The sequence below is a fragment of the Phocoena sinus genome, chromosome 14 (genome assembly GCF_008692025.1).
Source record: "Phocoena sinus isolate mPhoSin1 chromosome 14, mPhoSin1.pri, whole genome shotgun sequence".
Classification (NCBI taxonomy): Eukaryota; Metazoa; Chordata; class Mammalia; order Artiodactyla; family Phocoenidae; genus Phocoena; species Phocoena sinus.
This window is the reverse complement of record NC_045776.1, coordinates 78,090,076-78,115,669: the sequence shown is the minus strand read 5'-3', so window position 1 is coordinate 78,115,669 and position 25,594 is coordinate 78,090,076. Positions and strand designations below refer to the sequence as shown.

Genomic DNA, 25,594 nt, shown 5'->3' with positions numbered 1-25,594 from the left:
GTCGTCACAAAGCTCCGAGCTGATCTCTCGCGCTATGCGGCTGCTTCCCACCAGCCGTCCATTTTACACTTGGTAGTGTATGTATGTCCATGCCACTCTCTCACTACGTCCCAGCCTCCCCTTCCCCACCCGTGACCTCAAGTGCATTCTCAACGTCTGCATCTTTATTCCTGCCCTACCACTAGGTTCATCAGTACCATTTTTCTAGATTCCATATATTATATGTGTTAGCATACGGTATTTGTTTTTCTCTTTCTGACTTACTTCACTCTGTATGACAGACTCTAGGTCCATCCACCTCACTACAAATAACTCAATTTCGTTACTTTTTTCTGTCTGAGTGATATTCCATTGTATATATGTGCCACATCTTCTTTATCCATTCGCCTGTCGATAGACATTTAGGTTGTCCCCACTTTACAGATGAGGAAACTGAGGCTCAGAGCGGGTCAGTGACTTCCCCAGCTTGTCACAGCCAGGAAGTGGTGTCAGGCTTTGAACCCAGATTTGTTCTGTATATTATCCTGACACCACTTCCTTTTATTTATTTATTTATTTATTTATTTATTGGTGGGGGTGTGGAGGGGGGAGGACCCTGCCTTCTGGAAGGTTTAGGCATCCGGACACCACTCATCTGGGAAGTAGAATGTATCCTTCTTCTACTGTGGTCCTTGAGCTGTGGCGTGCGCTTGCTGAAAACTCACATTCCCGGCACTTCCTGAGTCAGAACCCGAGAGGGTGTGCCTTGGGAATCTGATTCTGAAGCAGGTGGTTTACTGATAAATTGCATGCTAGTAGCTCTTTTCTTCCATGGGCAGTGAAAAGGACAAGTCTAATTGGGGTGGAATCATGCGTGTTTCCTGCTGGAAAAATGATTCTTTGTAAGTGGGACACGCACAAGTCTGGCCTCAGTTCCTATACCGCCTCCCCTCCAGGGTCTGGGTGACTTCAGCTCTAAGCTAATCCTGCCGGCTGGATCAGCAGGTCCTGGATGTGTGGGCTCTAGTTCTAGTTCTAGACATGTGAACCTCTGTGCCAAGTTTGTGTCCAGGCATCGGAAAGCGCTCTCTTGGGGTGTCTGCAAGGGCCGTGGCTATGCTCCAGAGCCTGGCGCTGCCCTCTGAAGCCCTGGCTGGAAGGATGAGAGTTCCATCTCCCACCCTTCAGCCAGAGTGGAGGAGGGCTGCTCCCTTACTGTGAGAGACAGAGAGGAAAATGCCAGGGGGAGGCAGGAGACGGCTGAGGTCACTGGTGGTCTCGGCTGCCTTGTCCTGATACGGATGTGGTCCGAAGGTGACGTTCAGCTGCTTGCCCTCACTCTGCGTTCACACTGCTCGTCAGCTTCCAGCTGGGATTGGTCAAGGAGACTCCTAGGTGGGGCTGGCAGAAAGGAGCAGTCTCTTTCTGGAAGCTTCCTGGCGGAATTGAGCTAGTTCAAACAGGAAAGTGTGCAGACACTTACTTCTTGGTTCAACTATCACTTGGCGTCAGCAGTCTCCCCAACCAGGGCTTCCCAAATGTCCATCTGACCGAGTCACAGTCATCCAATTCCTCCAGAGGCTTCCTGGTGTTTGTAGAATCAAATACAGACTCCTTGCTGGGGCCCCGGGGTCCTGCCCACCTCCCTTTCCTCAAGTCTTCCCTTCACTCTGGTTCTCTTCACTTCAGCCTCATCAGCCTTTAACTTCTGACCCCTGAACCCACGAGGCTTGATTTTACCCCCCAACCTTTGTGCCACTGGAGCCCTTCCCCCTCCCACTCCTGTCACTCTCCATCCCATTTCCCTGTATTATTTTGTTCACCATCTTACCACACAGGCGATTATCTGATACTTCTTTATGTGTTTATTAACCCTCCCCATAAACACAGGGGCTTCAGCTGGGTGATCATTGTGTCCCCAGGACCTGGGGTCCAGTAGACCCAGTTTAAGTGTATGTAGAATGAATTAAAGGCTAATTTCACACTCAGCAGGTCTTCCCTTCTCTATAGGTCTGGGTCTGGGGGCCTTAGAAAAGAAAAAGGCAAAGCCAGTTTGCAGTAATGTGGGATTTTTATTGCCTTGTGAAGTCAGGCAACTGTAGGGGGAAGAGCAAGGTGACAGGCTCAAAAAAAGGGACATTTTGACTCAGCTGCTTATAGACCACAGGAACCTTCCCCTTTACTCACCTCCACCCCCAAGATGTAAAGCAAGAAGAATGGAGGCTTTGGAGGCATCTAACAGAGCTAGAGCTGGACTTGGGACCTCTTACTGACTAGGTGACCTTGGGCAAGTTATCCAAATTTGCTGAGCCTCAGTTTCTTATTCTGTAAAATGGGGATAACAAAAGTTCCTACTTTTTAGGGCTGTTACAAGGATTAAGTAAATCGTGTAAAGCGCTGAGAGCATTGCCTGGTACATTGGAAGCACTGCATAAGAGTTAGCTCTTGTTTTTTTTCAGAGTCACATGGTCTTCATGACGTTTGTGACCAAGCGTACCTCCTAATGTTTCCAGCCCTCTTAGACTTCGGGTGCCAAGAGCTGTCACCTCTTTTTGAAGATTCCACATTGTCTCAGCCAACTTTTCCCAGCCTAACTCAGCCATTCACTCACCACCCTGTCTTGATTTTGTCCTGTTCATGTAGCAGCCCTACATTTATTCATGGACCATTTGTAGCCTTTTTCACTTAAAGCAAATTTATTTACAGGTGAAGATGTATCTTATAATCATGAATGGAGAATCAACATCACTTGCCATTAAAATAAGGGGACCAGAAATAAATAGACATCCAAGTGGAAAAATAAACTTATTCAATTCCCTGTGAATACTGCTGCCTGTCCAAATCTGGGGTTAGCACATGGCAGAGAGACGTAAAGACGTCTTAGCACAAGAAATCCCCCTGATGCAGTCAGCATGAAGGAGAATTGAGATGGACTAACGTTCTCACTATGTGATTGTTTCATGCTGCCCACATCCCTCCTGGCTCCCCCCCTGCACCCCTGGGAGCCCCAGATCTAAGTTTTCCATATCATAGAGGAATTCAGGGCCCTGTTAGGGCCATAAAAGACTGAACACAAGGAAAATTGGGGAAATGTGCACAGACATTCCAAAGCCATCAACTAGACCAGTGGTTCTCATGCCTCAGCACCTACCGTCAGACTCATCTGGAGGGCTTGGTAAAGCAGGCTACTGCATCTCAGCTCCAGAGTCTCTGATTCATCACATCTGGGCTGGAGCCCTGGAAGTTGCATTTCTGGAAAGTTCTCACCTGGTGCTTCTGCTGCTAGTCTGGAGACTCCACTTTGAGAACCACTGAACTAGACTAACTGAGTCAATGTTAAGTCCATGTCTGGGCATCCAAACCATTCCATTAAAGATATCTGTCAAAGCCCTAGAGGGGAAGAGAGTGGAGGACACATCTAAAGGTCCCACTTCTCTGTGTAGAGTACTTTGATAATAAACCTCTAAGCAGGCTGAGGGTAGCCTTCTGGCAAAGATGTTGGCCGTTGGAAGTTAAGCTGGTGCACACAGAAATAGTAAGGAAATCCAAAAGGATATGCATGGAGCATTGACAGCACCTGCTGCAGTGTGTTTCCACCCTGCAGATGTAAAATTCCAAAAGAAAAGGATAGAGCAAGGTCACAGTACCCTTTTGAAGTCTGACAACGGTATGGGGAAGAGCAAGGTGACATCTTGGATTTGTCTCAAAGGGAGACATTTTGACTCTAAACTCTTAAACTTAATACCTCTAAAACTTAATACCTGTTACTGATCTCATCCTAATTGGAAGCCTTGGTTGGCTGTCTCCTATAGCATGAGCCTTTAAGAAAAAATGATGCTACCTCTGGCACCACTGACCCAGGGTTTCTGCTAGGACAAGTCAGTTAATCTCAGTTTTTCCATCTGTAAAATGGGAAGAATAATAATACCTATTTCATGACGGTGTTATAAAGATCTAATGACATAGCATCTATAGAATGTTTAGTGCAATGCCTGGCAAATGAGTCTTCAAGTAAGTTGGTGATGATTATTAGGGTTGAATTATTAGTCTATCTATCATAGACTGATAGATAACAATGTCTTTCAAAGCATGAAGTCCAAGTGGGCACTGTTGGTGAGACAGTTGCTACCAACTCTTGGACGACCCAGGACTGACCCGTGAGTGTGGGATGGCAGCAAACTCTCTCCAGAGTTAAGTTCCTAGGTTCCAAGGGTATGCCTTTGCAGTAGCTGCCCTATCTCGTCTCATGTCTTGGTATCCACAGCACCCAGAGCTTTCTGAACCATTGGTGTGTCCCATCCACCCATCCATCTACCCAACCATACATCCACCCACCCATCCATCTACCCATCCATCCACCCATCCATCCAACCACCAATCCATCTAAACATCCATCCATTCATCCATCTATCCATCTATCCATCCTTCTCGCTCTTTCTCTCTCTCAGGTTAAAGTGCCACAACAAATGCACCAAAGAAGCCCCGCCCTGTCATCTCCTGATCATCCACCGAGGAGGTAAGTATTTAACACTTACTGCCCTGGGGTTGGGGGTGGGGTGGGGCTCCTGCAGGCCTTCTGAGATAGCTGTCCCATCCAGCTCACCTCTGGATACCCCTTGACCCTTGATCCTTGCCTGTCTCATTTCTTTCCCTCTGACACCCTTCCTCCTGACATCTGTCTCCTTAATCCACCTCCCCTGCCTGTTCTCCCTATTCTTTGTCCCCATTCTGGTCTCTCTGATACTTTAGCCCCCAGATTCATCGACCCCTCCCTAAGTCTTTTTCTCTCATTCTTGTCCTCTTTCCTAATTTTTACTCTCCTCTCTTTCCCCCAATCCCATTCCTTTCCCTTCCCACTTGAAAAGAGTCCTAGCTGAGTGTTTTTCCATTATGTGCTCTTCAGACTCGGTCATTTGGCCCTGCAGAAGTAGGCATAGGGAGGGGGCTTGCTCGGGCCTGTCGGTTTGGGCCATCTGTGTTCCATCTCCTGGGGCCCTGGGAGTGTCTGGGCCAACCTGTCTAGGCAGGGAGCCAGCTGCTACCTCTGGAAAGCCACTACCAGCCTCCTACCAGGCAAGAGCAAGACCAATTTAGTGAGAAGGAAAGGCTTTTCCCTGTCTGCTAGGGATTCAGGTGGAGGCCTCGCATTCCAGCTTTCAAAATAGTTCCCCCAGTTCTTGGCCTGTGGGGTAGTTATTCCCAGACTCCATTATCCACACTGCACTTCATCCACCGGAGGATTCTGTAGGCCTGTGCTGTTCCATACAGTAGCTACCAGCCATATCTGACTGTTTAAATTTAGATGTATTACAATGAAATAAAAATAAAAGCGTAATTACTCTGTCATACCAGCCGCATTTCAGGGGCTCCATATTGGACAGTACAGATACAGAACACATTCATCATTGCAGAAAGTTCTACTGGACATCACTAGTCCAGACGCTTGCTCTTGCAGAGGTGGTACGTGGGCCAGCAGCAACACGGGAATCGCCCGGGAGCTTGTTAGAAATGCACAACTTCTGGCCTCACTCCAGATCATGCATTTTAAACAGCTTCTACTGGCAACTTCTCTACACTTTAAAGAAGCACTGCTCTAGAGGAGAAGCTGCAAACTCAGAGGCCTGCCAGGTACCCTAAATGAGAGCCGCTGGCCAGGTGGGGCCGTGCAAAGTGGAGAGAGAGCCAGGCGCCATCTAGAGAGGATGGCCACTCCAGCAGTGTGGACCTGCATTGTACCGTTTCTCATGTTTCAAAGAAAAGCCCCAATAGTTTTATGTGCCGTATACTTATTTTTAAATGTTAACAACTTGTTAAAATTGTTAAAATTCTTGCTGGCGCCCTCCCCGCCACCCCCCACCTATAGGTTGGATGGAGGCCTAGTGCCAACTTTGGGGAACACAACTCGCTAATCCTCGTCCTCCGCCACCCCTCCCAGCCCTTCCGGCCTCGGGTCAGTGTAGGCTCAGGGGACTCTACCCTGGTCTTGAATGAACCCAAGGGAAACTTAAAGAAGGAGGTAGATTGCTGCCAAAAAGTGCTGGCACGTCTTCCAGAGCCAGTGGGCCATCAGTTTTCGATGATCTTTGCATCGCTTTCCTCCACGAGGAGAGAAGATTGCAAGAGAAGGAAAAGTCTTCAGCTCCTTTCTCTTGCCCCTTCCCACCTCATATCCTTAATTAAGAACCATCTGTTCCTTGAACAACTGTATACACGCCGTGAGGCTATTTTGAACGTGAATTCTCACCACTCCTGAGTCCTTGTCTTGGGTCAGCTTTGTCGAGGAAATCACCTCCCACCAGACTCCCCTCCACTGTGGTCTCTGCTGGAGCCCGGCTCCCACATGGAGACCAGGACCAGCCTGCTGGGAAGCGACCCACTCTCAGACACTGACATCGGAAGAAGGGCTCCCTCCCACCCACCTTCAGGATGCCCCCTTTACTCAAAGGCGGCAGGTGCCTGTACACACGAAGCAAACGGAACTTTCCAGAGGTCCACCAGCTTCTTGTTCTACCCACCCCCCTTTGGTAGGAAGTTGAAAATATAGTTGGTTTCCATGGTGATGGCAACCCAGGCTTAAGAGAGAAATTAAACCCCTGGGTCAGTCCAAAGCTTTAACTTTTCCGCGAACCCCCCAGCCCCACAATAAAAAACAGCTAACAAGTAACATTACCAGGCATCACATTTGAATGCAAGCTTCTTGCTCTGCCCCTCCCGGTGGTCCCTGTAAATAGTAAGTAACAGGGAGAGGGGCTCAGGTGATGTGGTTTGGATCAGGACACATTTATTTAGCATCGCCTGTGTGCCCAGCTTTGTGCCTTTAGGGATGATGCAAAGGGGAAGCTGGGAAGCTGAGACTTTCCTTCAGGGATCCATGGTGACCTTGTTTAGCACAAATGTATTTTGACCTGCTACAGACTGCTCGGGCCTGAGAAATCCCACAGGTGACCCAAGATGATCCTAACACACAGCTTAGATGCGGGAGGGACAGATGGCCACAATGAGCTTGTCGACTGATGACAGCCCCTGAGAAATCAGGAGCCTCTTGTCTTTCAAAGGAGGTTCAATTCTGAAATGAACGCCAATGTGAAACAATTGTGGTATTGGAGAAAAAAACTCCGATAGCTTCAGTTTCATTGTAATAATTTTTAATCGTCAAAAGCCATGTATTGACAACACATTTTAGAAACCACAGAGAACACAGATAGTGGGAAAAGTGTCCCAGTATCATGACACAACACAGTGACTATCATTTTTAGGGAATTCCCTTCCAGTCTTGGGGGTGGGCCTTTGAGGTGGGGTCAGAGCTCTGCTCTCCTGACGTGACAGTACAGAGCAAAAGTGGTACTTAAATTCCCACATCGCTGTTTTTACCCCTACGGATCCAGCAAGGTTAGTCCGGACAGAGTCCGTTCCGTGTGACATCAACAACCCTCTACGAAAGCCACCCCGGTATTCGGACCTGCACATCAGCCAGACACTCCCTAAAACCAACAAAATCAACAAGGTGAGACTGGAGTTCTGTTGGGAAGGGGCGTGCTGGGGCTGCCGCTGCCAGACAAGGGGCAGGAGGGAGGAAGGTTCTTGAACAGGACTCGGCAGGTTGATCTGGGAGCATTGCCCTTACTTCCCAGCCCACCTAGGCTCTCCTCATTCTGTGTGGTTTGTGTCTAGAAAAGTCTGGGGGGCATCCAGCCATCGGTGCAGAGTGAGTGTGCCAGAAATCTACCCAATTTAGAGAGAGGGCACCTGGCAAAGAGAATGAATGAGCGTGTTGACGGGGGCACAGTTAGGGATGGGAGGAGAGCCTGAGAGGGGGTCCTTAGTGGTGCAGACTCCGCCCTCTTTCCTCTGTGAGATGTTTCATTCTCTGCCAGGATGAGCTTCGCAGATGGTTCTGTGCTTTCTCACACATCAGTTGAATCCAACCACCAAGGAACAAGAGTCTGTTTCTGAGCTCCTGCTGGAGACTGGGTAGATGGATCTGTGTGGGGACCACAGGCTCTGAGCCCTAGCTAACCTGGTTGGCTTCTGGCTGGTCCTCAGACGGTGGTCAGCAGCGGGCTACTCTGTGCCTCTTTCTTGCCAATGTGGCCTGGAAATTTCCAGTGTGATTTCCATGTCCTTTGTTTGGTCTGTTGGTGGAAGAGCACCAAAGCAATCCCAGGGACACTTCCAACCTCACGGAAGGAGCAAAGGTAACATATGCCAACAGGTGATTTCTCAAGCCCTACGGTGCCTCCGTGTACTGTATGGAAGGTGGATAAAATGCGGGTCAGTCCAAGCGTGTGGGCAGTCACCAGCCTGTGTTCAGGACCCAGATGAGTGTCATGGTGGCCGTGTGACCTCTCGCCGGCAAGGCATACTCTCCCTTCTCTGCATAAGGCTGGAGAGGGCCTTTCTCCCTCCCCGATCCACTCTCCACACAGCAGTCAGAATGATTCTTTTTTTTTTCTTACTTTTTTTTAAAACATCTTTATTGGAGTATAATTGCTTTACAATGGTGTGTTAGTTTCTGCTTTATAACAGAGTGAATCAGCTATACATATACATATATCCCCATATCTCCTCCCTCTTGCATCGCCCTCCCATCCTCCCTAATCCCCCCCCTCAGGTGGTCACAAAGCACCGAGCTGATCTCCCTGTGCTATGCAGCTGCTTCCCACTAGCTATCTATTTTACATTTGGTAGTGTATATATGTCCATGCCACTCTCATTTCGTCCCAGTCTCCCCTTCCCCCTCCCCACGACAGAGTGATTCTTAATGAATGTAATTTGAATCACACCACCCTCTGCTTAAAAACCATCCCGTGGCTTTCTGTTGCGTGGAGGAAACAAATCAAACTCCTCACTGCAGCCTGCAAGGCCATGCACAATTTGGTCCCTTCCTCCATCTCCGACCTCCCTTTCCAGGCCTCCCCAACAAAGTCCATATGTTCTTTCTCTCTCATGCTGTCACCCACCGTTTTTACTATTGGATCTCAGTCGTTCACCATCTGTCTCCTTGTGGCATTGTCTTAGGACTTGATGATGCAGCTTGGCCCCTGAAGTCAGGCAGACCTGGCAACCAGTCTTGGGGCCTCCACTCACTCACTCTGAGACTCTGGGCAAGTAACTGAACCTCTCGCTGAGCCTCAGCTTTCCTGTGTGTAAAATGGGCGTGTTCCAGTTACCCACTGCTGTATAAACAAACGACCTCAAACTTAGTGATGGACACCAACAGCTCTTTAATTATGCTCATGGGGATCAGGGTCAGGGATTGGGAAAGGGGTACAGTGGGGATGGTTTGTCTCTGCTTCATGATGTCCAGCTGCGAAAAGCTCACGCAGCTGGGGGCTGGAATCATCCAGAACAGGGATTGGCAAACTATGGTTTACAGGCCAAATCTAGCCCACTGCCTGTTTTTGGGAAATAAATTATACTGGCACAAGCCACACCCGTATTTTCTATGGCTGCTTTCATGCTTCAAGGACAGAATTGAGTAGTTACAACAAAGACCGCTTGGCTCACAGAGCCTAAACCACAGGATGGTTTAGACATTTCAAGAAAAAGTTGGCCAACCCCTGATCGAGAGGCTCCTTCACTCACGTATCTGGTGCTGGGATGAGTCAAAGGCTGACCTCAACAGAGACTCATCGGGAGCAACTACATGTGGTCTTGCCTTGTGGCTTGGGCTTCCTCACAATATGGCTGCTTCAGGGCAGTCAGGCTTCTTACATGGCACCTCAGGACTCGAACAGCAACTGTCCTAGCAAACAAGGTGGGAGCTGCAAAGGCTTTTTATAACCTAGCAGTATAAAAGCCCGTGCATTGTCTTGGCTTGTCTCTAGCCAAGGGCTGGCAGTGTCAGTTCTGCTGCGCTCTACCGATGGAAGCAGTCACAAGCCTACTCAGATTTAAGGGGAGGAGGCGTGATCTCACTTGTCAATGGGAAGAATCCAAGGAATTTGTGACCGTTTTTGAAAATGTCCCCTGGTAAGCAAACAGAGCACCAACCCCAGAGAGTTATTGTGGGGATGAAATGAAATAATCAACATAAAGCACTTAAGAGAGGTTCCTGGCACATGGTAAGCGTACAGGAAATTCTAGTTATTTTTATCAGCTTAAATCTTGGGCTTCCAATAATAATGTCCGGCTGAGTCTGCTTTTCCTTTGTTATTTGTAAAAGATGTAGGTCTCCCCACCGCTGGGGTTGGGGTGCTTAAGGGACTTGAATAGTGAGGCTCCTGGGAAGTAACCAGGCACACCTATAACCATCCTGTCCTTTGTGACCTCTTGAGGGATGGGTGGCTCAGAGCCGTCTCGAGACCTTTCTCTCTGGCTTTACAGACGCAACGAGCCTCTTGGTGTCAGATGGGACAGATAGATCGGTGACTGTGACATTGTTCTGCTTGTCTGCCAGCAGGAGCATTTGATAAGAGAAATAAATTAACCTCTATTTAGAAAGTGGCTTTGACATGAAGGTGGACAGGAGCTATCAGAGAGCTGGGTTATTGTTTCCCCTCTTTCTCTTCTCACTGGCTTCACGCAGATTCTTTCTGTCAGGCGATGATGTGGTTAGTGCAATAGATTTGAGCCAATTTGATCTGCAGATTCCCTTTTCATTGCTCTCTGTCTCTTCTCTTGTCTAGCTCTGTCAGTCCAGGTTCATAAGAGCCCAGCTTGTTCACCCAGCAAAATGATTTGAGTGTGCATTTTGGAGTCAGAAGGTCTGGGCTTGAAACTCAGTTTCTTCATATGCTCTATGACCAGAGCAAGATCCTTCCACCTTTGCTTTCCCCTCCGTAAAGAGGGCATTATAATAGTAGATGGTATTGGAGTTGTGGAGAGGAGTTGATGCCGTGTGTTATATGTCAGGAGTTTAGTCCCAACACTGGATCCTCAGGCCATGGCAGAGCTTGGTGTTGAAGAAGACAGACGAGGAGGAGGGGGAAGAGGAGAAAGAGGAAGAGGGAGGAGAAGCAAGAACAGGAAGAAGAAAGAAGAGGGAGGAGGAGGGTGGGGAGGATGGAGGAGAAGCAGCAGCAGCGTCTGCCGCTCCTGAGGGGACCAGTCTACAGTGTCTGTGCTTCCGCACCAAGGCATCAAAGGTCCCACCTGGGGCTTCCCTGGTGGCGCAGTGGTTGAGCGTCCGCCTGCTGATGCAGGGCACACGGGTTCGTGCCCCGGTTCGGGAAGATCCCACATGCCGCAGAGCGGCTAGGCCCGTGAGCCATGGCCACTGAGCCTGCGCGTCTGGAGCCTGTGCTCCGCAACGGGAGAGGCCACAACAGTGAAAGGCCTGCGTACTGCAAAAAAAAAAAAAAAGGTCCCACCTGCAGTGGTGTCCGGAGCTGAAGATATGCCCGCTGCAGGGAAGCTTTTTTTTTTTACATCTTTATTGGAGTATAATTGCTTTACAGTGGTGTGTTCGTTTCTGCTTTATAACAAAGTGAATCAGTTATACATATATATATGTTCCCATATCTCTTCCCTCTTGCATCTCCCTCCCTCCCACCCTCCCTATCCCACCCCTCTAGGTGTCACAAAGCACCGAGCTGATCTCCCTGTGCTATGCAGCTGCTTCCCACTAGCTAGCTGTTTTACATTTGGTAGTGTATATATGTCCATGCCTCTCTCTCACTTCGTCCCAGCTTACCCTTCCCCCTCCCCATATCCTCAAGTCCATTCTCCAGTAGGTCTGTGTCTTTATTCCTGTCTTACCCCTAGGTTCTTCATGACATTTTTTTTCTTAAATTCCATATATATGTGTTAGCATACGGTATTTGTCTTTCTCTTTCTGACTTACTTCACTCTGTATGACAGACTCCAGGTCTATCCACCTCATTACAAATAGCTCAATTTCGTTTCTTTTTATGGCTGAGTAATATTCCATTGTATGTATGTGCCACATCTTCTTTATCTGTTCATCCGATGATGGACACTTAGGTTGCTTCCATCTCCTGGCTATTGTAAATAGAGCTGCAATGAACATACTGGTACATGACTCTTTTTGAATTATGGTTTTCTCAGGGTATGAAATGGCTGCGTGCTGGCCCTCCCTTACAGTTGGTTGCAAGGTACAGGCTCACCTCGGCTAGCTCAGCACAGGGAGTTGTCTATGGGAAGGATGGACATGGGGCAAGAAGAGAAAGGGGAATCACAGTTGAGGAGCTAGGTCTCATGAAACTGGACATGGAGGACAGGCTTGTGCTCAGGCCAGCGCTTGGACCCTCAGCAAGACCATGGGTCACTGTTCTGGCCCCCCATCATGACGGTGGCTCAGCTGCTATTTGTGGGTGCCCTCTGGTCTGGTACTGTTGACCGGTCTCCCCGTCCTCTCCTCTCGTCTTTTCTCTCCATCACTGCTTCTGTGGCCGTAGACTTCCTACTCCCTGTAACCTCAGCCAGTTTGTTTTCTGGCCTGTCGTGGCTCTTCTGTTCCCTGGAACCTCATCTCCGCTCCACCTTTGCTCTGCTTTCCACTGTTCTTCCTTTTGGCCCTGCTCTGTTTATTCCATATCATAGGTCACTGACCAGCTGTCATGATGCCCTGACCTATGGTCTTGAGTTGGGAGTGGGCTATGGCAGTCACAAGACAAGTATGGCTGTTTAGGAGAGTCTGTTGGGTTGGAGGGTGGAGACGGTTTCCTTGGGAAAAGTCCACGGGGGAGAGAGTTACTGTCATTGGCATGTTCAAATCAGTGCACAGCTGGGTGAAGGGGGAACCTGGGAGGTGAACATGCTTCTGTTTGATTCTCAGAGTCAGATGCGAGTTTCTTATTACTTGGTTCGACCTTCTGTTCCTGCTTCTGGGCTGGAGATGGGGACCTGAGCCACTAACCCTCTGTATGACTCCAGCAAGTCACATACCATCTCTGAGTCTCGGCGTCCCCATCTGTAGCACGAAGGGGTGGGACTGGACGGTCTCTGAAGGATGTTTCCACATCTACACTGCGCTCAGAAAGAGGAATTATGCCATTAGTCCTTCCCTTCATGATCTGGTAGAGTTTGAGTTTCCCTCTGCTGGAAGACAACCTCCAGCTGCTCCCATTGGGACACAGATCTGGGTCTGGCCCGAGGAAGGAATTTCCCATCCTGTTTAGCAGTTCTGCTGGGCACCGTGGGCACCGTATGCAGCTTTCTGTTTGCCGATTCTGTTGATTCACATCAGCCCCGAGCCTCGGACATGAGAAAGACTGAACTCCTGCCATAACTGTTTCCTTCATAAGAGCAGCTCCTGCTTCCCTCCCTCCCTTCATCTCTCCTTCCATCCCTCCTTCCTTTCCAATCTTGATTCATATAACATTTATTAGCCACCTCCTATGTTTTTGTTTCTGTGCTAAGTTCTGCAGATGCCAAGATGAATAAGACACTGTCTCGTAACAGGAGATAAACCTTTTCCTCCTTCCCTCTCTCCTTCTCCTTATCCCTCCCTCTCTTCATTTCTTTCTTTGTTCCTTCCTCTATCACACATTTTTCGAGGGACCACACTGTTCCTGGCATATTGCTAAGTGCTGAGAATAGGGAGCTTCTAGCCTCGAGGATGAGACAGATAAGTAAGCCGAGAAGTGACGGTGTTGAAGCATCAACGGAAGCTGGGGCCAGTACCAGGAGCGAGCTAGTACCAGGCAGGGCTAGTACCAGGAGTGAGCTACTACCAGGCAGGACTAGTACCAGGCAGGGCTAGTACCAGGCAGGGCTAGTACCAGGAGTGAGCTACTACCAGGCAGGACTAGTACCAGGAGTGAGCTAGTACCAGGCAGGGCTAGTACCAGGAGTGAGCTACTACCAGGCAGGGCTAGTACCAGGCAGTGCTAGTACCAGGAGCAAGCTAGTACCAGGCAGGGCTAGTACCAGAAGCGAGCTAGTACCAGGCAGGACTAGTACCAGGAGGACTGGAACCAGGAGCGAGCAATGTGCTGACCTGCTGGAGTGGGAGGTCAGGGGAACTTCTCAGAGGGCCGGTCTGAGCTGGGCTTTGAGGAAAGAATAGGCATCTTCCAGGCAGACTGGACAAGGCAGGGCAGGTATTTCAAGTAGAAATAACAACATGTCCCAAGCCTCAGAGATGTGAAATAGCCTGGTTTGTGTTGGGAACTGTGGACCGACCATTTGCTGCGATGAGAGAAGAGGAAGTGATTGTAGGGATGAGAGAAGAGGAAGTGACGTAAGCCCAGGTCAAGCCTGAATGTGTACATCGTGGACCAACGTTTTCATTAAACATGCTGTGTCGTTGGAGCACAGTCTATATGCCAGTTCCTCCTAATGGGATGCTGTTTTTAGTACAAACCTTTATACTTTTTTTAACTGATATAATGACTTTTTTGCAGAGCATTTATGGAAACTTCTTGAAATTTGCCAGTCTGTGAGTAGAAGTTCAAAGAAGAGTGTTGACAGGATGGATAGATGCCTGACCTTCATTTCCCCTTGTCCCTCTACTGACATGATCAGTCCCTAACTTCCTTTAAAAACTTCCTGTGCCCCATTGGGCTGTACGGGGCCTTCACAGCCCAACCATGTAAATCTTAGCCCGCATGTCACTGCCATATTATTCCTTATACTAACATGTCCATCGCCATTAAAATTTAATTACCATTCGATAAATTAGGATAGAATGAGAAGGCTGGATTCCTGATGCCTTTCTACTAAAATCAGATCAGAATTACCTCCAAGGTGGTCTTGCATGGAAGGTGGCTGGAATGAACTAGAGCATGACCTTGCCTGGAATAGGAGTACTTTGTCCAAGGAATGTTTGTAGGAGTTTGATCCACAAGAGCCACAGAGGATAACAACCTAGCTGTCCTTCAATGGACGGTTGTTCAAATAAACTGTGGTACATCCATACCATGAAATACCACTCAGCAATAAAAAGGAACAATCCATCGATGCGTGCAATAACTTGGATGACTCTCCAGAGAACTATTCTGAGTGAAAAAAGCCAATCCAAAAAGGTTATATACTATATGATTCAATTTATAGAACATTCTTGAAATGGCAAAATTATAGCAGTGGAGAATAGGGTAGTGGTGCCAGGGATAAAAGATGGGAGGGTAGGGTGGTGAGGAGAGAAAAGGGCAACATGAGGGCCCCTTCTGGGGGTGGAAATGTTCTGTATCTTGACTGTATCAATTCAGTGTCCGGGTCGTGATATTGTACCGTAGTTTTGCAAGATGTTATCATTGGAAAAAACTAAGTAAGAATGCATGGTATCCCTCTATTATTTCCTACAAGTACATGCAAATCTGCAGTTATCTCAAATAAAAAGCTTAATTGCAAAAGTAAACGCCGTCATCAATATAATCGCTACCGTTTGTTGGTAGCAAAGTGCCTCAGTGCAGTGCTCAGGGTGTAGGTACATACATAACCTTCGTTAAACTCCACAACAGATCCACACACAGTGGCTGTTCTTCGCCCACATGAAGGACAGGGAGAGACTGAAGCTCCCAGAGGGGAAGTCACTGACGTGGAGGCAGTGTGACCGCGTGGGAGTGGGGTGGACTCTAGGAGGGGGACATGCACAGCACCGGTTGAGCACGGGATGCCACTGGGCATCCAGATGGGGAATGTCCGTTCCCCACCCCACACTCCCCGCCCTCATACGCTGGTTGGTGTTTGCTACACCAGCTCTGGAGTTTGGCAGGTAAGCACACCTGTTGACTAATAACCAGATCACACAAAACCGTCCTTGGGCACCTGGAGCCAAGCTGAACGGTGGGCCTCTGAGTAATGCAGGGACCAAGTGATCCCTGTCCTGTGAGTGAACAGATTAAGGTTCCCCGGAGAGCTCTTAGCTCTGCAGGCTTTGAGAGGCAGGAACCCCTTTTCTGGGATGCTGAGGTTTGCTAGTGTTATTCCCATTTTACAGAGGGCAAAACTGAGGAATGGCGAGGGTAAGCATTTTGTTCAGGATGTGAGGGGAAGAGGTGGCCATGGGATTTTGAATCTGCCTTTGCCTCACTCTGGATTCTGCTTGTAAGAGTTTGCTGGGGATGCTGGGTAGCTAAGACGAATCACCACAAACTGGGTAGCTAAGACAAAAGGCGTTCTCTCACAGTCTGGAGTGCGGAAGTCTGAGATCGAGGTGTCGGCAGGGTTGGTTCTTTCTGAAGACTCTGAGGGAGAATCCATTCCATGCCTCTCTCCTTACTTTCGGTGGCTCCAGCAATCCTTGGCATTTCTTGGCTTCTAGAAGCATCAGTCTCCTGTCTACCCCTGTCTTCAAATCGCCTTTTCCTCTGTGTGTCTTTCCTTTTCTGTTTCTTATAAGGACACTTGACATTGGATTTAATGCCCCCCACGCCCAAATCCAGGATGACCTCATTTCAAAATCCCTGACCAGTGCTGTTCTGAGGAGGCACACATGGATTCTATCTTCCTCTTGACTTTAGAGCAGTTTCAAGGGCCGGAAGAGGCATTGCTGGTTCCAACTGAGATGCGAGGGAAGTTGCTGCAGGCTTGCTCTCACACTCTCTCTTGAGCTGTCAGGCCGTTGATTCTTTAATAAACACTCAGGATGCGAGGCGTTAGGATGGGAAGAACACTCTGGGCACCTCTGCGTGGGACTTTCCAAAATCAAAGAGGCGTGGGGAGCGTGACTGTTGCCTACATAGCTTTCATTATGTGGTAACCTTTCAGTCCGGGCTCCAAGCGGTGGACAGGAATTTGACCCCAGAAGCTGTTCCATCCGCAGCTGGATGCAACCTGGTGGGATGATGAAGCAGGTGGGGGGACTTTGGAAGGATCTGGTGGTTGAGGAAAATGGAAGAGATGCTGTGGATGCTAGGGTGGGGTCTCTTCCTGTGCAACCCGCTCTCACTGCTGTGTCTCTGCCTCTCTGTCGGCCCCTGCCCCCTCCCCTACTTTCTTCCTGCAGGACCACATCCCTGTTCCTTACCAGCCAGACTCTAGCAGCAATCCCTCATCCACAACGTCCTCCACGCCCTCCTCGCCAGCGCCCCCGCTCCCTCCCAGTGCCACGCCGCCTTCTCCCCTACACCCTTCTCCGCAGTGCACAAGGCAGCAGAAGAACCTCAACCTGCCAGGTACCTCCATGCTTGGGAAGCTACAGGGGGGAGCTCTGGGTTCGTGCCAGAGCCATTTCCAGACTAGTCCATGCGTAAAGGCAATGAGTTGGAAGCATATGGATTGAGTCTTACCATATGCAGGGAAGTTGCTACATATTACCTTATTTGATCTTTAGAGTAGCCATGACGTAAGTACAGTCAGCTCCATTTTACAGATGAGGAAACAGAGGCTCAGAGAGGTAAAGGGACTCTTAGAGACTCAGTCTTCTGGGAAGCAGCAACCCAGGATCTCCACCTAAGTCTGAGTCACGGGGGGAGCCATTGGCTCTGGAGCTGGCCTTTGTCTTATGAGCTAAATCGGTTGAAACTGACAACAGGGCTGCATTCTGAGTCCTACCCCAGACATCAGGACAGGGCTCTGAATGAGCGGGCTGGCGTCCGATATTCCGTATCCAGCTCTCTCATGTCCCTGACCTGTGACCTCTGACTTCAGTTTTCTCATCTCTGAAAGGATACAGGTGGACAAGAGGACCCCAGAGGGTCTTCCAGCTCACAAACTCCAGGGCACTCGGCTGCTGACCTGAGACTATGTGCTGGGCTGTGAGATGGTGGAGAGGCCGTCATGTGATGATTTGGCTTCTCGGACTTAAGAAAGGGCTCTCTCTCTGCTCTTAGGCAGGCCAGACCTAAGAGTCTTCCTACCCCTTCCGGGGCCCGGCCCAGCCCACGTGCCGTTCTAGGGCCCCAAGGACATTTCCAGTTCAGCCATACTGGCAGCGTCATAGCTGACTTCAAGACAGAGGCTGGCGGGATGAGGTCTTGCTTGGCCAGTTGGGACCGAAGTCTAGGTCTGTGTTGTTCAACGTGGTACCCACTAGTCACGCATGGCTGTTTAAATTTAAACTAATTAGGGCTTCCTTGGTGGCGCAGTGGTGAAGAATCCGCCTGCCAATGCAGGGAACACGGGTTCGAGCCCTGGTCCAGGAGGATCCCACATGTCACAGAGCAGCTAAGCCCGTGCGCCACAACTATGGAGCTTGCGCTCTAGAGCCTGCGAGCCACAACTACTGAAGCCTGTGCGCCTAGAGCCTGTGCTCCACAACAAGAGAAGCCACTGCAACGAGAAGCCCGCACACCGCAACGAAGAGTAGCCTGCTCGCCACAACTAGAGAAAGCCTGTGCACAGCAACGAAGACCCACCGCAGCCAAAAATAAATAAATAAGTAAATTTTTAAAAAAATTAAATGAATTAAAATTAAATATAATTAAAGTTTTAATTCCTCAGTCATACTAGCCACATTTCAAGTGCTTGCAAGCCACATGTGGCTAGTGGCTGCCATACTGGACAGCACAGGTATAGACCATTTCCCACCATTGCAGAAAGTTCCACCGGGCAGTGCTGGTCTAGGGGCTGATTTCCTCCTGAGCCAGTGAGCTTCACGCAGGGGGAAAATATCCCAGGTCTGTAGCCACAAGTCACACCTGCAAGCCTAACCAGCCGTGAGAGAATATCTGGGAAACGAACGAAGACCCAACCCCACATCTGGATAACACCCAGATACAACCACCCATTGAGGACAAGCTGATCACGTCACCTGCCCACACTGCTTTGATCTGGGCTGTGTCCAAAGGGATAGAGTGTGTTTTAAAACTTGCGTCATGGAAATTTTTTGGTTAAGTCCAAGCCCGAGGCAGCCTCATACCTGTGGTGTGAGGGCCACTTACCTGGCAGCCAGCAAGGACCATAATGGGAGTCAGCAGCTGGAATCATTTCAGTAAGTGCCCCTGAGTCAACAAGGCAACAATTGCCCAGCATTTCCGTAGACTGAGGGTTCCCACCAGCACCCTGAGCCATTTCCACTTCTCTGGAAGGAGGGGAATGGAAAAAAGGCCCTTTGACACCCCATGACCCCCCAATTTCTGGAGGGAGGGGCTGGGTCCCTTCCTAGAGCTGTACCACCTGCCACACACTTAGGGCTATTTTCCCAGTAACTGTTTGCTACTTGTTTATGGGTGAGGGTAGCGGGGGCAGGAAAGAACCTCTTAAGGGAGAACCACGCCTCAAAGCACCACAGCTCTTTTCATCTCCAAAAGACTGCCGGCATCTTTAAACAAGAGACCTGACTCACCAGGGGTGGTCACTGTTCCATCAGTTCCTTTGTCCCTTCCGTCAGAGCCCCAGGGAGGGGCCTTGGCCAAGTTGCAGTGCTCGCCTGCCAGTGGATCTGCATCTACTCCATGGCAGGTCCCAACAGTGTCCTGACCCTCTTTGGGGAGTGGGCTAAGGGGTCCTTTGGGGGAAGGCACTTTAGAACAGCAGTTAAGAGTGTGGGTTCTGGAGCCAGGCTGCTTGGGTTCAAATCCCAGCTCCGTCACTTAATAACTGTGTGATGTTGAACAAACTACTTGCCTCTCTGTGCCTCTGTTCCCTCATCTGTACAACGGGGATAATAATAGTACCTATTCTGTAGAATCCTCAAAGGGCTAAGCATTACCATATATGTACAGAGCTTAGCAGAGCACCTATCTCGTCAAAGAGCTCAACAAAGGTGAGCTATTTTCATTATTATTAGATAAACACAGGAATAGCAAATTACCGTGGCTACCACTGCTAAGTAATCCGGGCCTAACTAGAATTGTGGAAATAAAGATGAAATCCCCATATACCATGGTATTGGGAGTAAGAATCAAATTAAACTTTGGGGTTCGGCAATTTGGCATTGACTGTCAAAGTTTCAAATGTACATTCCTTGGACCAGCAAAATCACTTTTAAGAATTTATATACAGAAATGTTTGCAAAGGGCATGGGGATCTGTATGTAAGGATTTCATGGCAAGAGTAAAAAATTTGGACTCAACCCAAATGCCCATCAGGAGGGGAGTGTTTGAAAATGCTAATATATCTATATCACCAAATACTCAGCCACCCTTAAAAAGAATGGAGTAGCTCTTTGTAAATATCCTGACATGGAAAGATATCCACAATATCTTTTAAGTGGAAAATAAGTGATGTGCAAAGCAACTGGTATAACATCCTATTTATTGTAACATTGTTTTATATATTTGTATATGTATGTTTAAATGTGTGTGTATATATATATATGTTTGTATATGTACACAGATGTCTGCAAGACTTCATGGCAAGTGTTCTAAGAAAAGGAATTTTCTTTTATGCACTACTGTAATGTATATAAGAGCAAGGAATATGCACCCGTTTTATAATTGAATAATAACAATAAAATGCAATGTCGACAGGGAAAACAAAATAGGACCCTCCAGAAGGGCCACCAGACCTTCCCTCTGTCTTAGGCAGTTTTTGCAAAATTCCACCAGGGTGACAGGCATCTGTTCTGTTCATACGAGGCCCTGGTCACCTGTTATACTCTAGACTGGGAGCCTCTGTTGATGGGAAAAGGAGCTTTGGCCCTGGTTTCCTGCCAGATGTTGAGTTTTCTGAAGACTATTCAAGCTAACGCCTAGGCATAAAAATGTCCCTGGCATTGATTGATCTAGAATATTCTTTCTCTAAAACAGGCTGTGCGGTTAATGGTCATTTGGCTCATTTGCTAACCTCAGGGCACCCACGGGCTTGGTGGGATTTGCGATTGTGCTCTGCTGGTCGGCTGGGCCTCCTTGTTTTCCGCCACTCCCTTAAGAAGCCTGGTGCCATGTTGGACATGGCACAGTGTAGGATGGAGTCAAGAGGGCTACATTTGGATCCCAGATTTGCCCCTTCCCACCTCTGTGGCCTTGAGTATGGCACTGGTGCTGTTTAGATCTCAGTTTCTCATCTGTAAAGTGGGTCTAACTTGCAAGCTTGTGTGACATTTGATGTGGGAAGGTACATGAAGGGGCTTTGTAAGGGACTATCGTGTGGGTTTTAGAGGCTGGAGTGTTCAAATGCCTTCTTTCTTGGGCATAACCTAGTGCCATGTTTAGTGTCTGTCTCCTGCCTCAGAACATCAGCTCCACGAGGCTAGGAAACTAGTCTGCTTCATCCACCCCTCTGCGCCCAAAGCCCATCATAGTGCCCACTGCTCAAGGCACTGATTAGATGTTTGCTGGATGAGTGAGTGAACGAGTGACTTGAGGCTCATGCGCTGCCCAGAGCTGCAGGTTTGTGTTTTTTTCCTTTAAACTGTCTTCTGGCCCTCAGACTGCTTTCATCCATTCCGATATCCTTAATGGGTATTTATTAAGCATCTACTACACACCAGGTACTGTACAAGGCACCACGTATGGGGCAAGGCACAAATCAGAAATGCCCTGTAAAAGTTTGCCATTGCTGCTGTAGCAAATCACCACGAGCTTAGAGGCTTAAAGCAGCAGAAATTTAGTATCTTACGGTTATGGAGGTCAGAAGTCCAAAATCAGTTTCACTCGGCTCAAAATCAAGGAGTTTGCAGAGCTGGTTTCTTTTGGAGGTTCTAGGAAGGAATCCATTTCCTTGCCTTTTCCCAGCTTCTAGAGGCTGCCTGCATTCCTTTGCTCATGGCCTCGCATCACTGCAGCCTCTGCCTCTGTTATCACATCTCCTGTGATTCTCTCTGACTTGGATCCTCCTGCCTCCCTCTCGTAAGGACCCTTGTGATTATGTTTAGGGTTCACCCAGAGAATCCAGGATAATCTCCTCATCTCAAGATCCTTAAGTTCTTCACATCTGCAAAGTCCCTTTTGCCATGTAAGGTAACATATTCACGGGTTCCAGTGGCTAGGATATGGCCATCTTAGGGATGGGGGTGGGGGGAGAGGGCATCATTCTGCCTATCACAGTCTCTGTTCTCATGGAGTTTATAGCTTAGTGGGAGAGACAGGTGTTAGCCGAGCAAACATCCACATGAAAATAGGATTATAAGTTGTGATAAGTGCTGTGAAGGGAAAGAACAGTGCTATGAGCAAATTCAAGAAGAGAACAAGTTTAGGTTGAAAGGTCAGAGGCAGCTGAGTTCTGAAGACTGGCCAGAGAGGACTGGTGGGGAGTTGTCCAGGCAAAGAGAGGGGAACACGTGCAAAGCCCTTGCCACGGGAAAGAGCTGGAAAAAAATGTCCCAGTGGCTGGAGTGCCATAAACAAGGCACCAAGCAAGACTCAGAGCTGCGGGGCTGAGGCCTGGCAGGGCCTTGTAGGGCTTGGCAGGAATTTAGATTTTATTTAAGACACAATGAGAGGCCGTTGCGAGGTTTAGGCAGGGGATATTTTGATCTTTCTTCTTTTCTTCTAGATCCTTCCTTTCAGATGACCACTCAGGCTGCTCTCTGGGGAGCCCATAGGGAAGGAATGGGGGCTTCAGAGTGGAAGAGCCTTCAAAGTGGCCTGCTTGTCTCTCTGACCTCTGGTCATCTGCAGCCTCCCAGTTCCTGGGTCCTCTTTGATGCCAGAGAGCCAGGAGCCACTTGGGTTCATCTGCTGCCCCTCGGACCTGCTTCTCGCTGGTGTCCGTTATCAGCAAGAACAGGCAGGACTCACAGCGCCCTTTCCCTCCTCCTCTGGCCAAGACTCTCTCCCTTTCGGCTGTCAGGACCGAGCTGTTATCAGGCACTTGAAGGGGTCCAGGCGGAGGTTGGCTCTGAGCGTGGAGGCCTTTGCCGGGTGTCGCATTGCCTGACACCTGTCCCGTCTCAGGTGCCTTCTCTCCATCACCAGCCCCGCCTCCTTAAAAGAACACTTAACTGACAGCTAACCTATTCTGCAGACACTGAATCCTCGGTCCCAGTTGGGGAGGGAAGAGATCAACTAAGTCTCTTGACAATCCCAGGTAGTTTTTCTTCTTTTAATTTCAGCCCCTTGTTGACTAACAAAGTGTCTGCCTGCAATGAAAAAACCTAAGTTATCTAACGGAAGAAAGGTCCCTGACATCATGGAGGTTGGATTTCTTCTAAAGCTTTGTTCTGTAACCTTGAATGAGTTGCTTCCCAGCCCCGGCGCTTCATCTTCCAGAATCAAAAATGCATCCATGGGCTTCCCTGGTGGCGCAGTGGTTGAGAGTCCGCCTGCCGATGCAGGGGACACGGGTTCGTGCCCCGGTCCGGGAAGATCCCACGTGCCGCGGAGCGGCTGGGCCCGTGAGCCATGGCCGCTGAGCCTGCGCATCAGAGCCTGTGCTCCGCAACGGGAGAGGCCGCAGCAGTGAGAGGCCCGCGTACTGCAAAAAAAAAAAAAAAAAAAAAAAAAAATTGCATCCATTTCAATTCCAGCTAGCTGAGGTATTTGGGAATTGCTGTGCTAAAAGAGAGTTGAGTAATTGAACAAACGTGAGCAGCTTACCCACAGGGTGCCAGGCACCAAACCAGGTGCTTGGCATCCTGAGGTGCCAGGACTTGCTGTCCATCCCGGGGGAATTTATAAATCCACTGCACCCTCGGGGCAGCTAATGACTTAGCCCTTTGAAACCATCTGACTGTCTACGAATTATAAAGCATTCTCGTCTGTTAGTTAAGAGAGCTTAGAAAGAGATGGGCTTATGCATCGCAGCTGATCCTGATTCTGCACGTTCTATGCCCTCTGAAGCTCAGCCCTATGAAGGATTTTTATTATCCCCATTTTACACATCTGGAAACTGAGACTTGGAGAGAGTTGCTGAAGCTTTTATAAGCAATCAAGGAAGAGCAAGAATTCAACCCTACAGGATCAGCTTCTAGACTCCAGGCTTGGAACCACTGTACTGATTCTTGGTGAGCCAGCTTGTCGCTGAATGAGAACTGTTTCCGGAAGTGTATTCACCAACCCAGACTCATATCTGATCCCATCCCTGCTCACTGCCTTTACTTGAGGCTATAAAACTCTGTGTGACCTGTCCCCCACCCCTGACACCGCTTGTACTCCCGGGTCCAGGCCCTCCACCCTACTGGAATAGTGCTAACATTGGAAACCTTGGGGATGTCCAGAACAACTGGCCTCCAGTGAACAGACTGGAAGTAAACTGAATTGTAAGAGAATGAGCAGTGAATTTGAGGAAGTTTCTTTTATATGATTTTTCCCTAAATATGGAAATTAATTCATGCCTGTGGTAGGCAGAATAATGGTCCCCCAAAGAGGACCACGCTCTACTCCTGGGTTCTGTGAATATGTTACTTTATACGGCAAAAAGACCTTTGCAGCTGTTGCTGAATTAAGGTTCTTGAGGTGGAAAGATTACCCTGGATTATCTGGGTGGACTCGAAATGCAATCACGAGGATCCTTATGAGAGCGAGATGAGAAGGTCAAAGACAGTAGAAGGCGATGTCGGGACGGAAGCAGAGATTGGGGTGACGGGACTGTGATCCAAGAAATACAGGCAGGCTCTACAGCTGGAAAAGGCAAGGAGTGATTCTCCTTTGGAGCCTCCAGAAAGAATCAGTCCTGCCAACACCTTCATTTAGCCCCTTACAACTGTTTTTAGACTTCTGACCTCCAGAACTCGAAGAGGATAAGGTTGTACTGTTTTAAGCCATCCAGTTTATGGTAAGTTATTACAGCAGCAATAAGAAAACTAATAGAATGCTCAATGCAGCAAATTGGAAAAACACAAGAAACACATAAAGGACTTTTTCCAGTTTTATTGAGATACAGTTGACATATAACATTGTATACGTTTAAGGATATAATGATTTGATACATGTATCTGTTGCAAAATAACATCCATCACCTCACATAGTTATCAATTGTTTTTCCTTGTGATGAGAACTTTTAAGATCTACTCTCTTAGCATCTTTCAAATAGACGATACAGTATTGTTAATTACAGTCACCATGCTGTACATCACATCCCCAGGACTTATTTGTCTTATAACTAGACGTTTGTACATTTTGACCACTTCACCCAATTCTCCTATCCCCATTCCCCACTTCTGGCAATCACAGATCTGATCTCTGTTTCCATGAGTTTGTTTTTTTATAGATTCTGCATGTAAGTGAGATCATACTGTTTGTCTTTCTCTGTCTGACTTATTTCACTTAGCATAATACCCTCTAGGTCCATCCATGTTGTCACAAATGACAAGATTTCATTCTTTATTATGGCTGAATAGTTTTCAATTGTGTGTACATATGTGTGTGTGTGTGTGTGTGTGTGTGTGTGTGTGTGTGTGTATTCTTTATCCATTTGTCTGTTGATGGGGACTTAGGTTGTTTCCATGTCTTTGGGATAGTGATGTCTTTTCCTTCGGATATATACCCAGAAGTGGAATCACTGAATCATACGGTAGTTCTAATTTTAATATTTTTAGGAACCCCCATACTGTTTTCTATAGTGGCTCTACCAATTTACATTCCCATCAACAATGCACAAGGGTTTCCTTTCCTTTACATCTTTACCAACTACTTGTTATTTCTTGTCTTTTTGATAATAGACATCCTAACAGTTGTGAGGTGATACCTTATTGTGGTCATAAAAGATTTTTTTTAAGCCACTGTCATCGCTCTGCCAGAAGGGAGAAGATTACTGTGTTAGATTATGGCTTTAGAGACTTTTCTCTCTGTATATGTGTGTCCTTACGCATTTACGCATTTAACAGAGATGCTCAGGATGGCTGTCTGAGTTGGGGTGCTCTGTTTTCAGGGAGTGTCAGTGGGAGGGTTGGCTTGGATGTTTCTGGCTTCTTTACACGTGTTCTCAGTCCCTTGGAATTCGGGGT

General features: G+C 48.3%; 1 protein-coding gene across 1 annotated transcript in view; it reads left to right on the top strand.

Annotated features, from left to right (window-relative positions):
* The window catches only part of KSR2 (kinase suppressor of ras 2), a 327,436-nt gene that overhangs the window by 232,771 nt on the left and 69,071 nt on the right, over positions 1–25,594 (top strand). Inside the window, exons 7-9 of the mRNA XM_032602629.1 lie at positions 4,428–4,495; positions 7,365–7,483; positions 16,832–17,000. Of these exons, the coding sequence (XP_032458520.1) occupies positions 4,428–4,495; positions 7,365–7,483; positions 16,832–17,000 (356 nt within the window). The remainder of the gene's footprint in view (positions 1–4,427; positions 4,496–7,364; positions 7,484–16,831; positions 17,001–25,594) is intronic.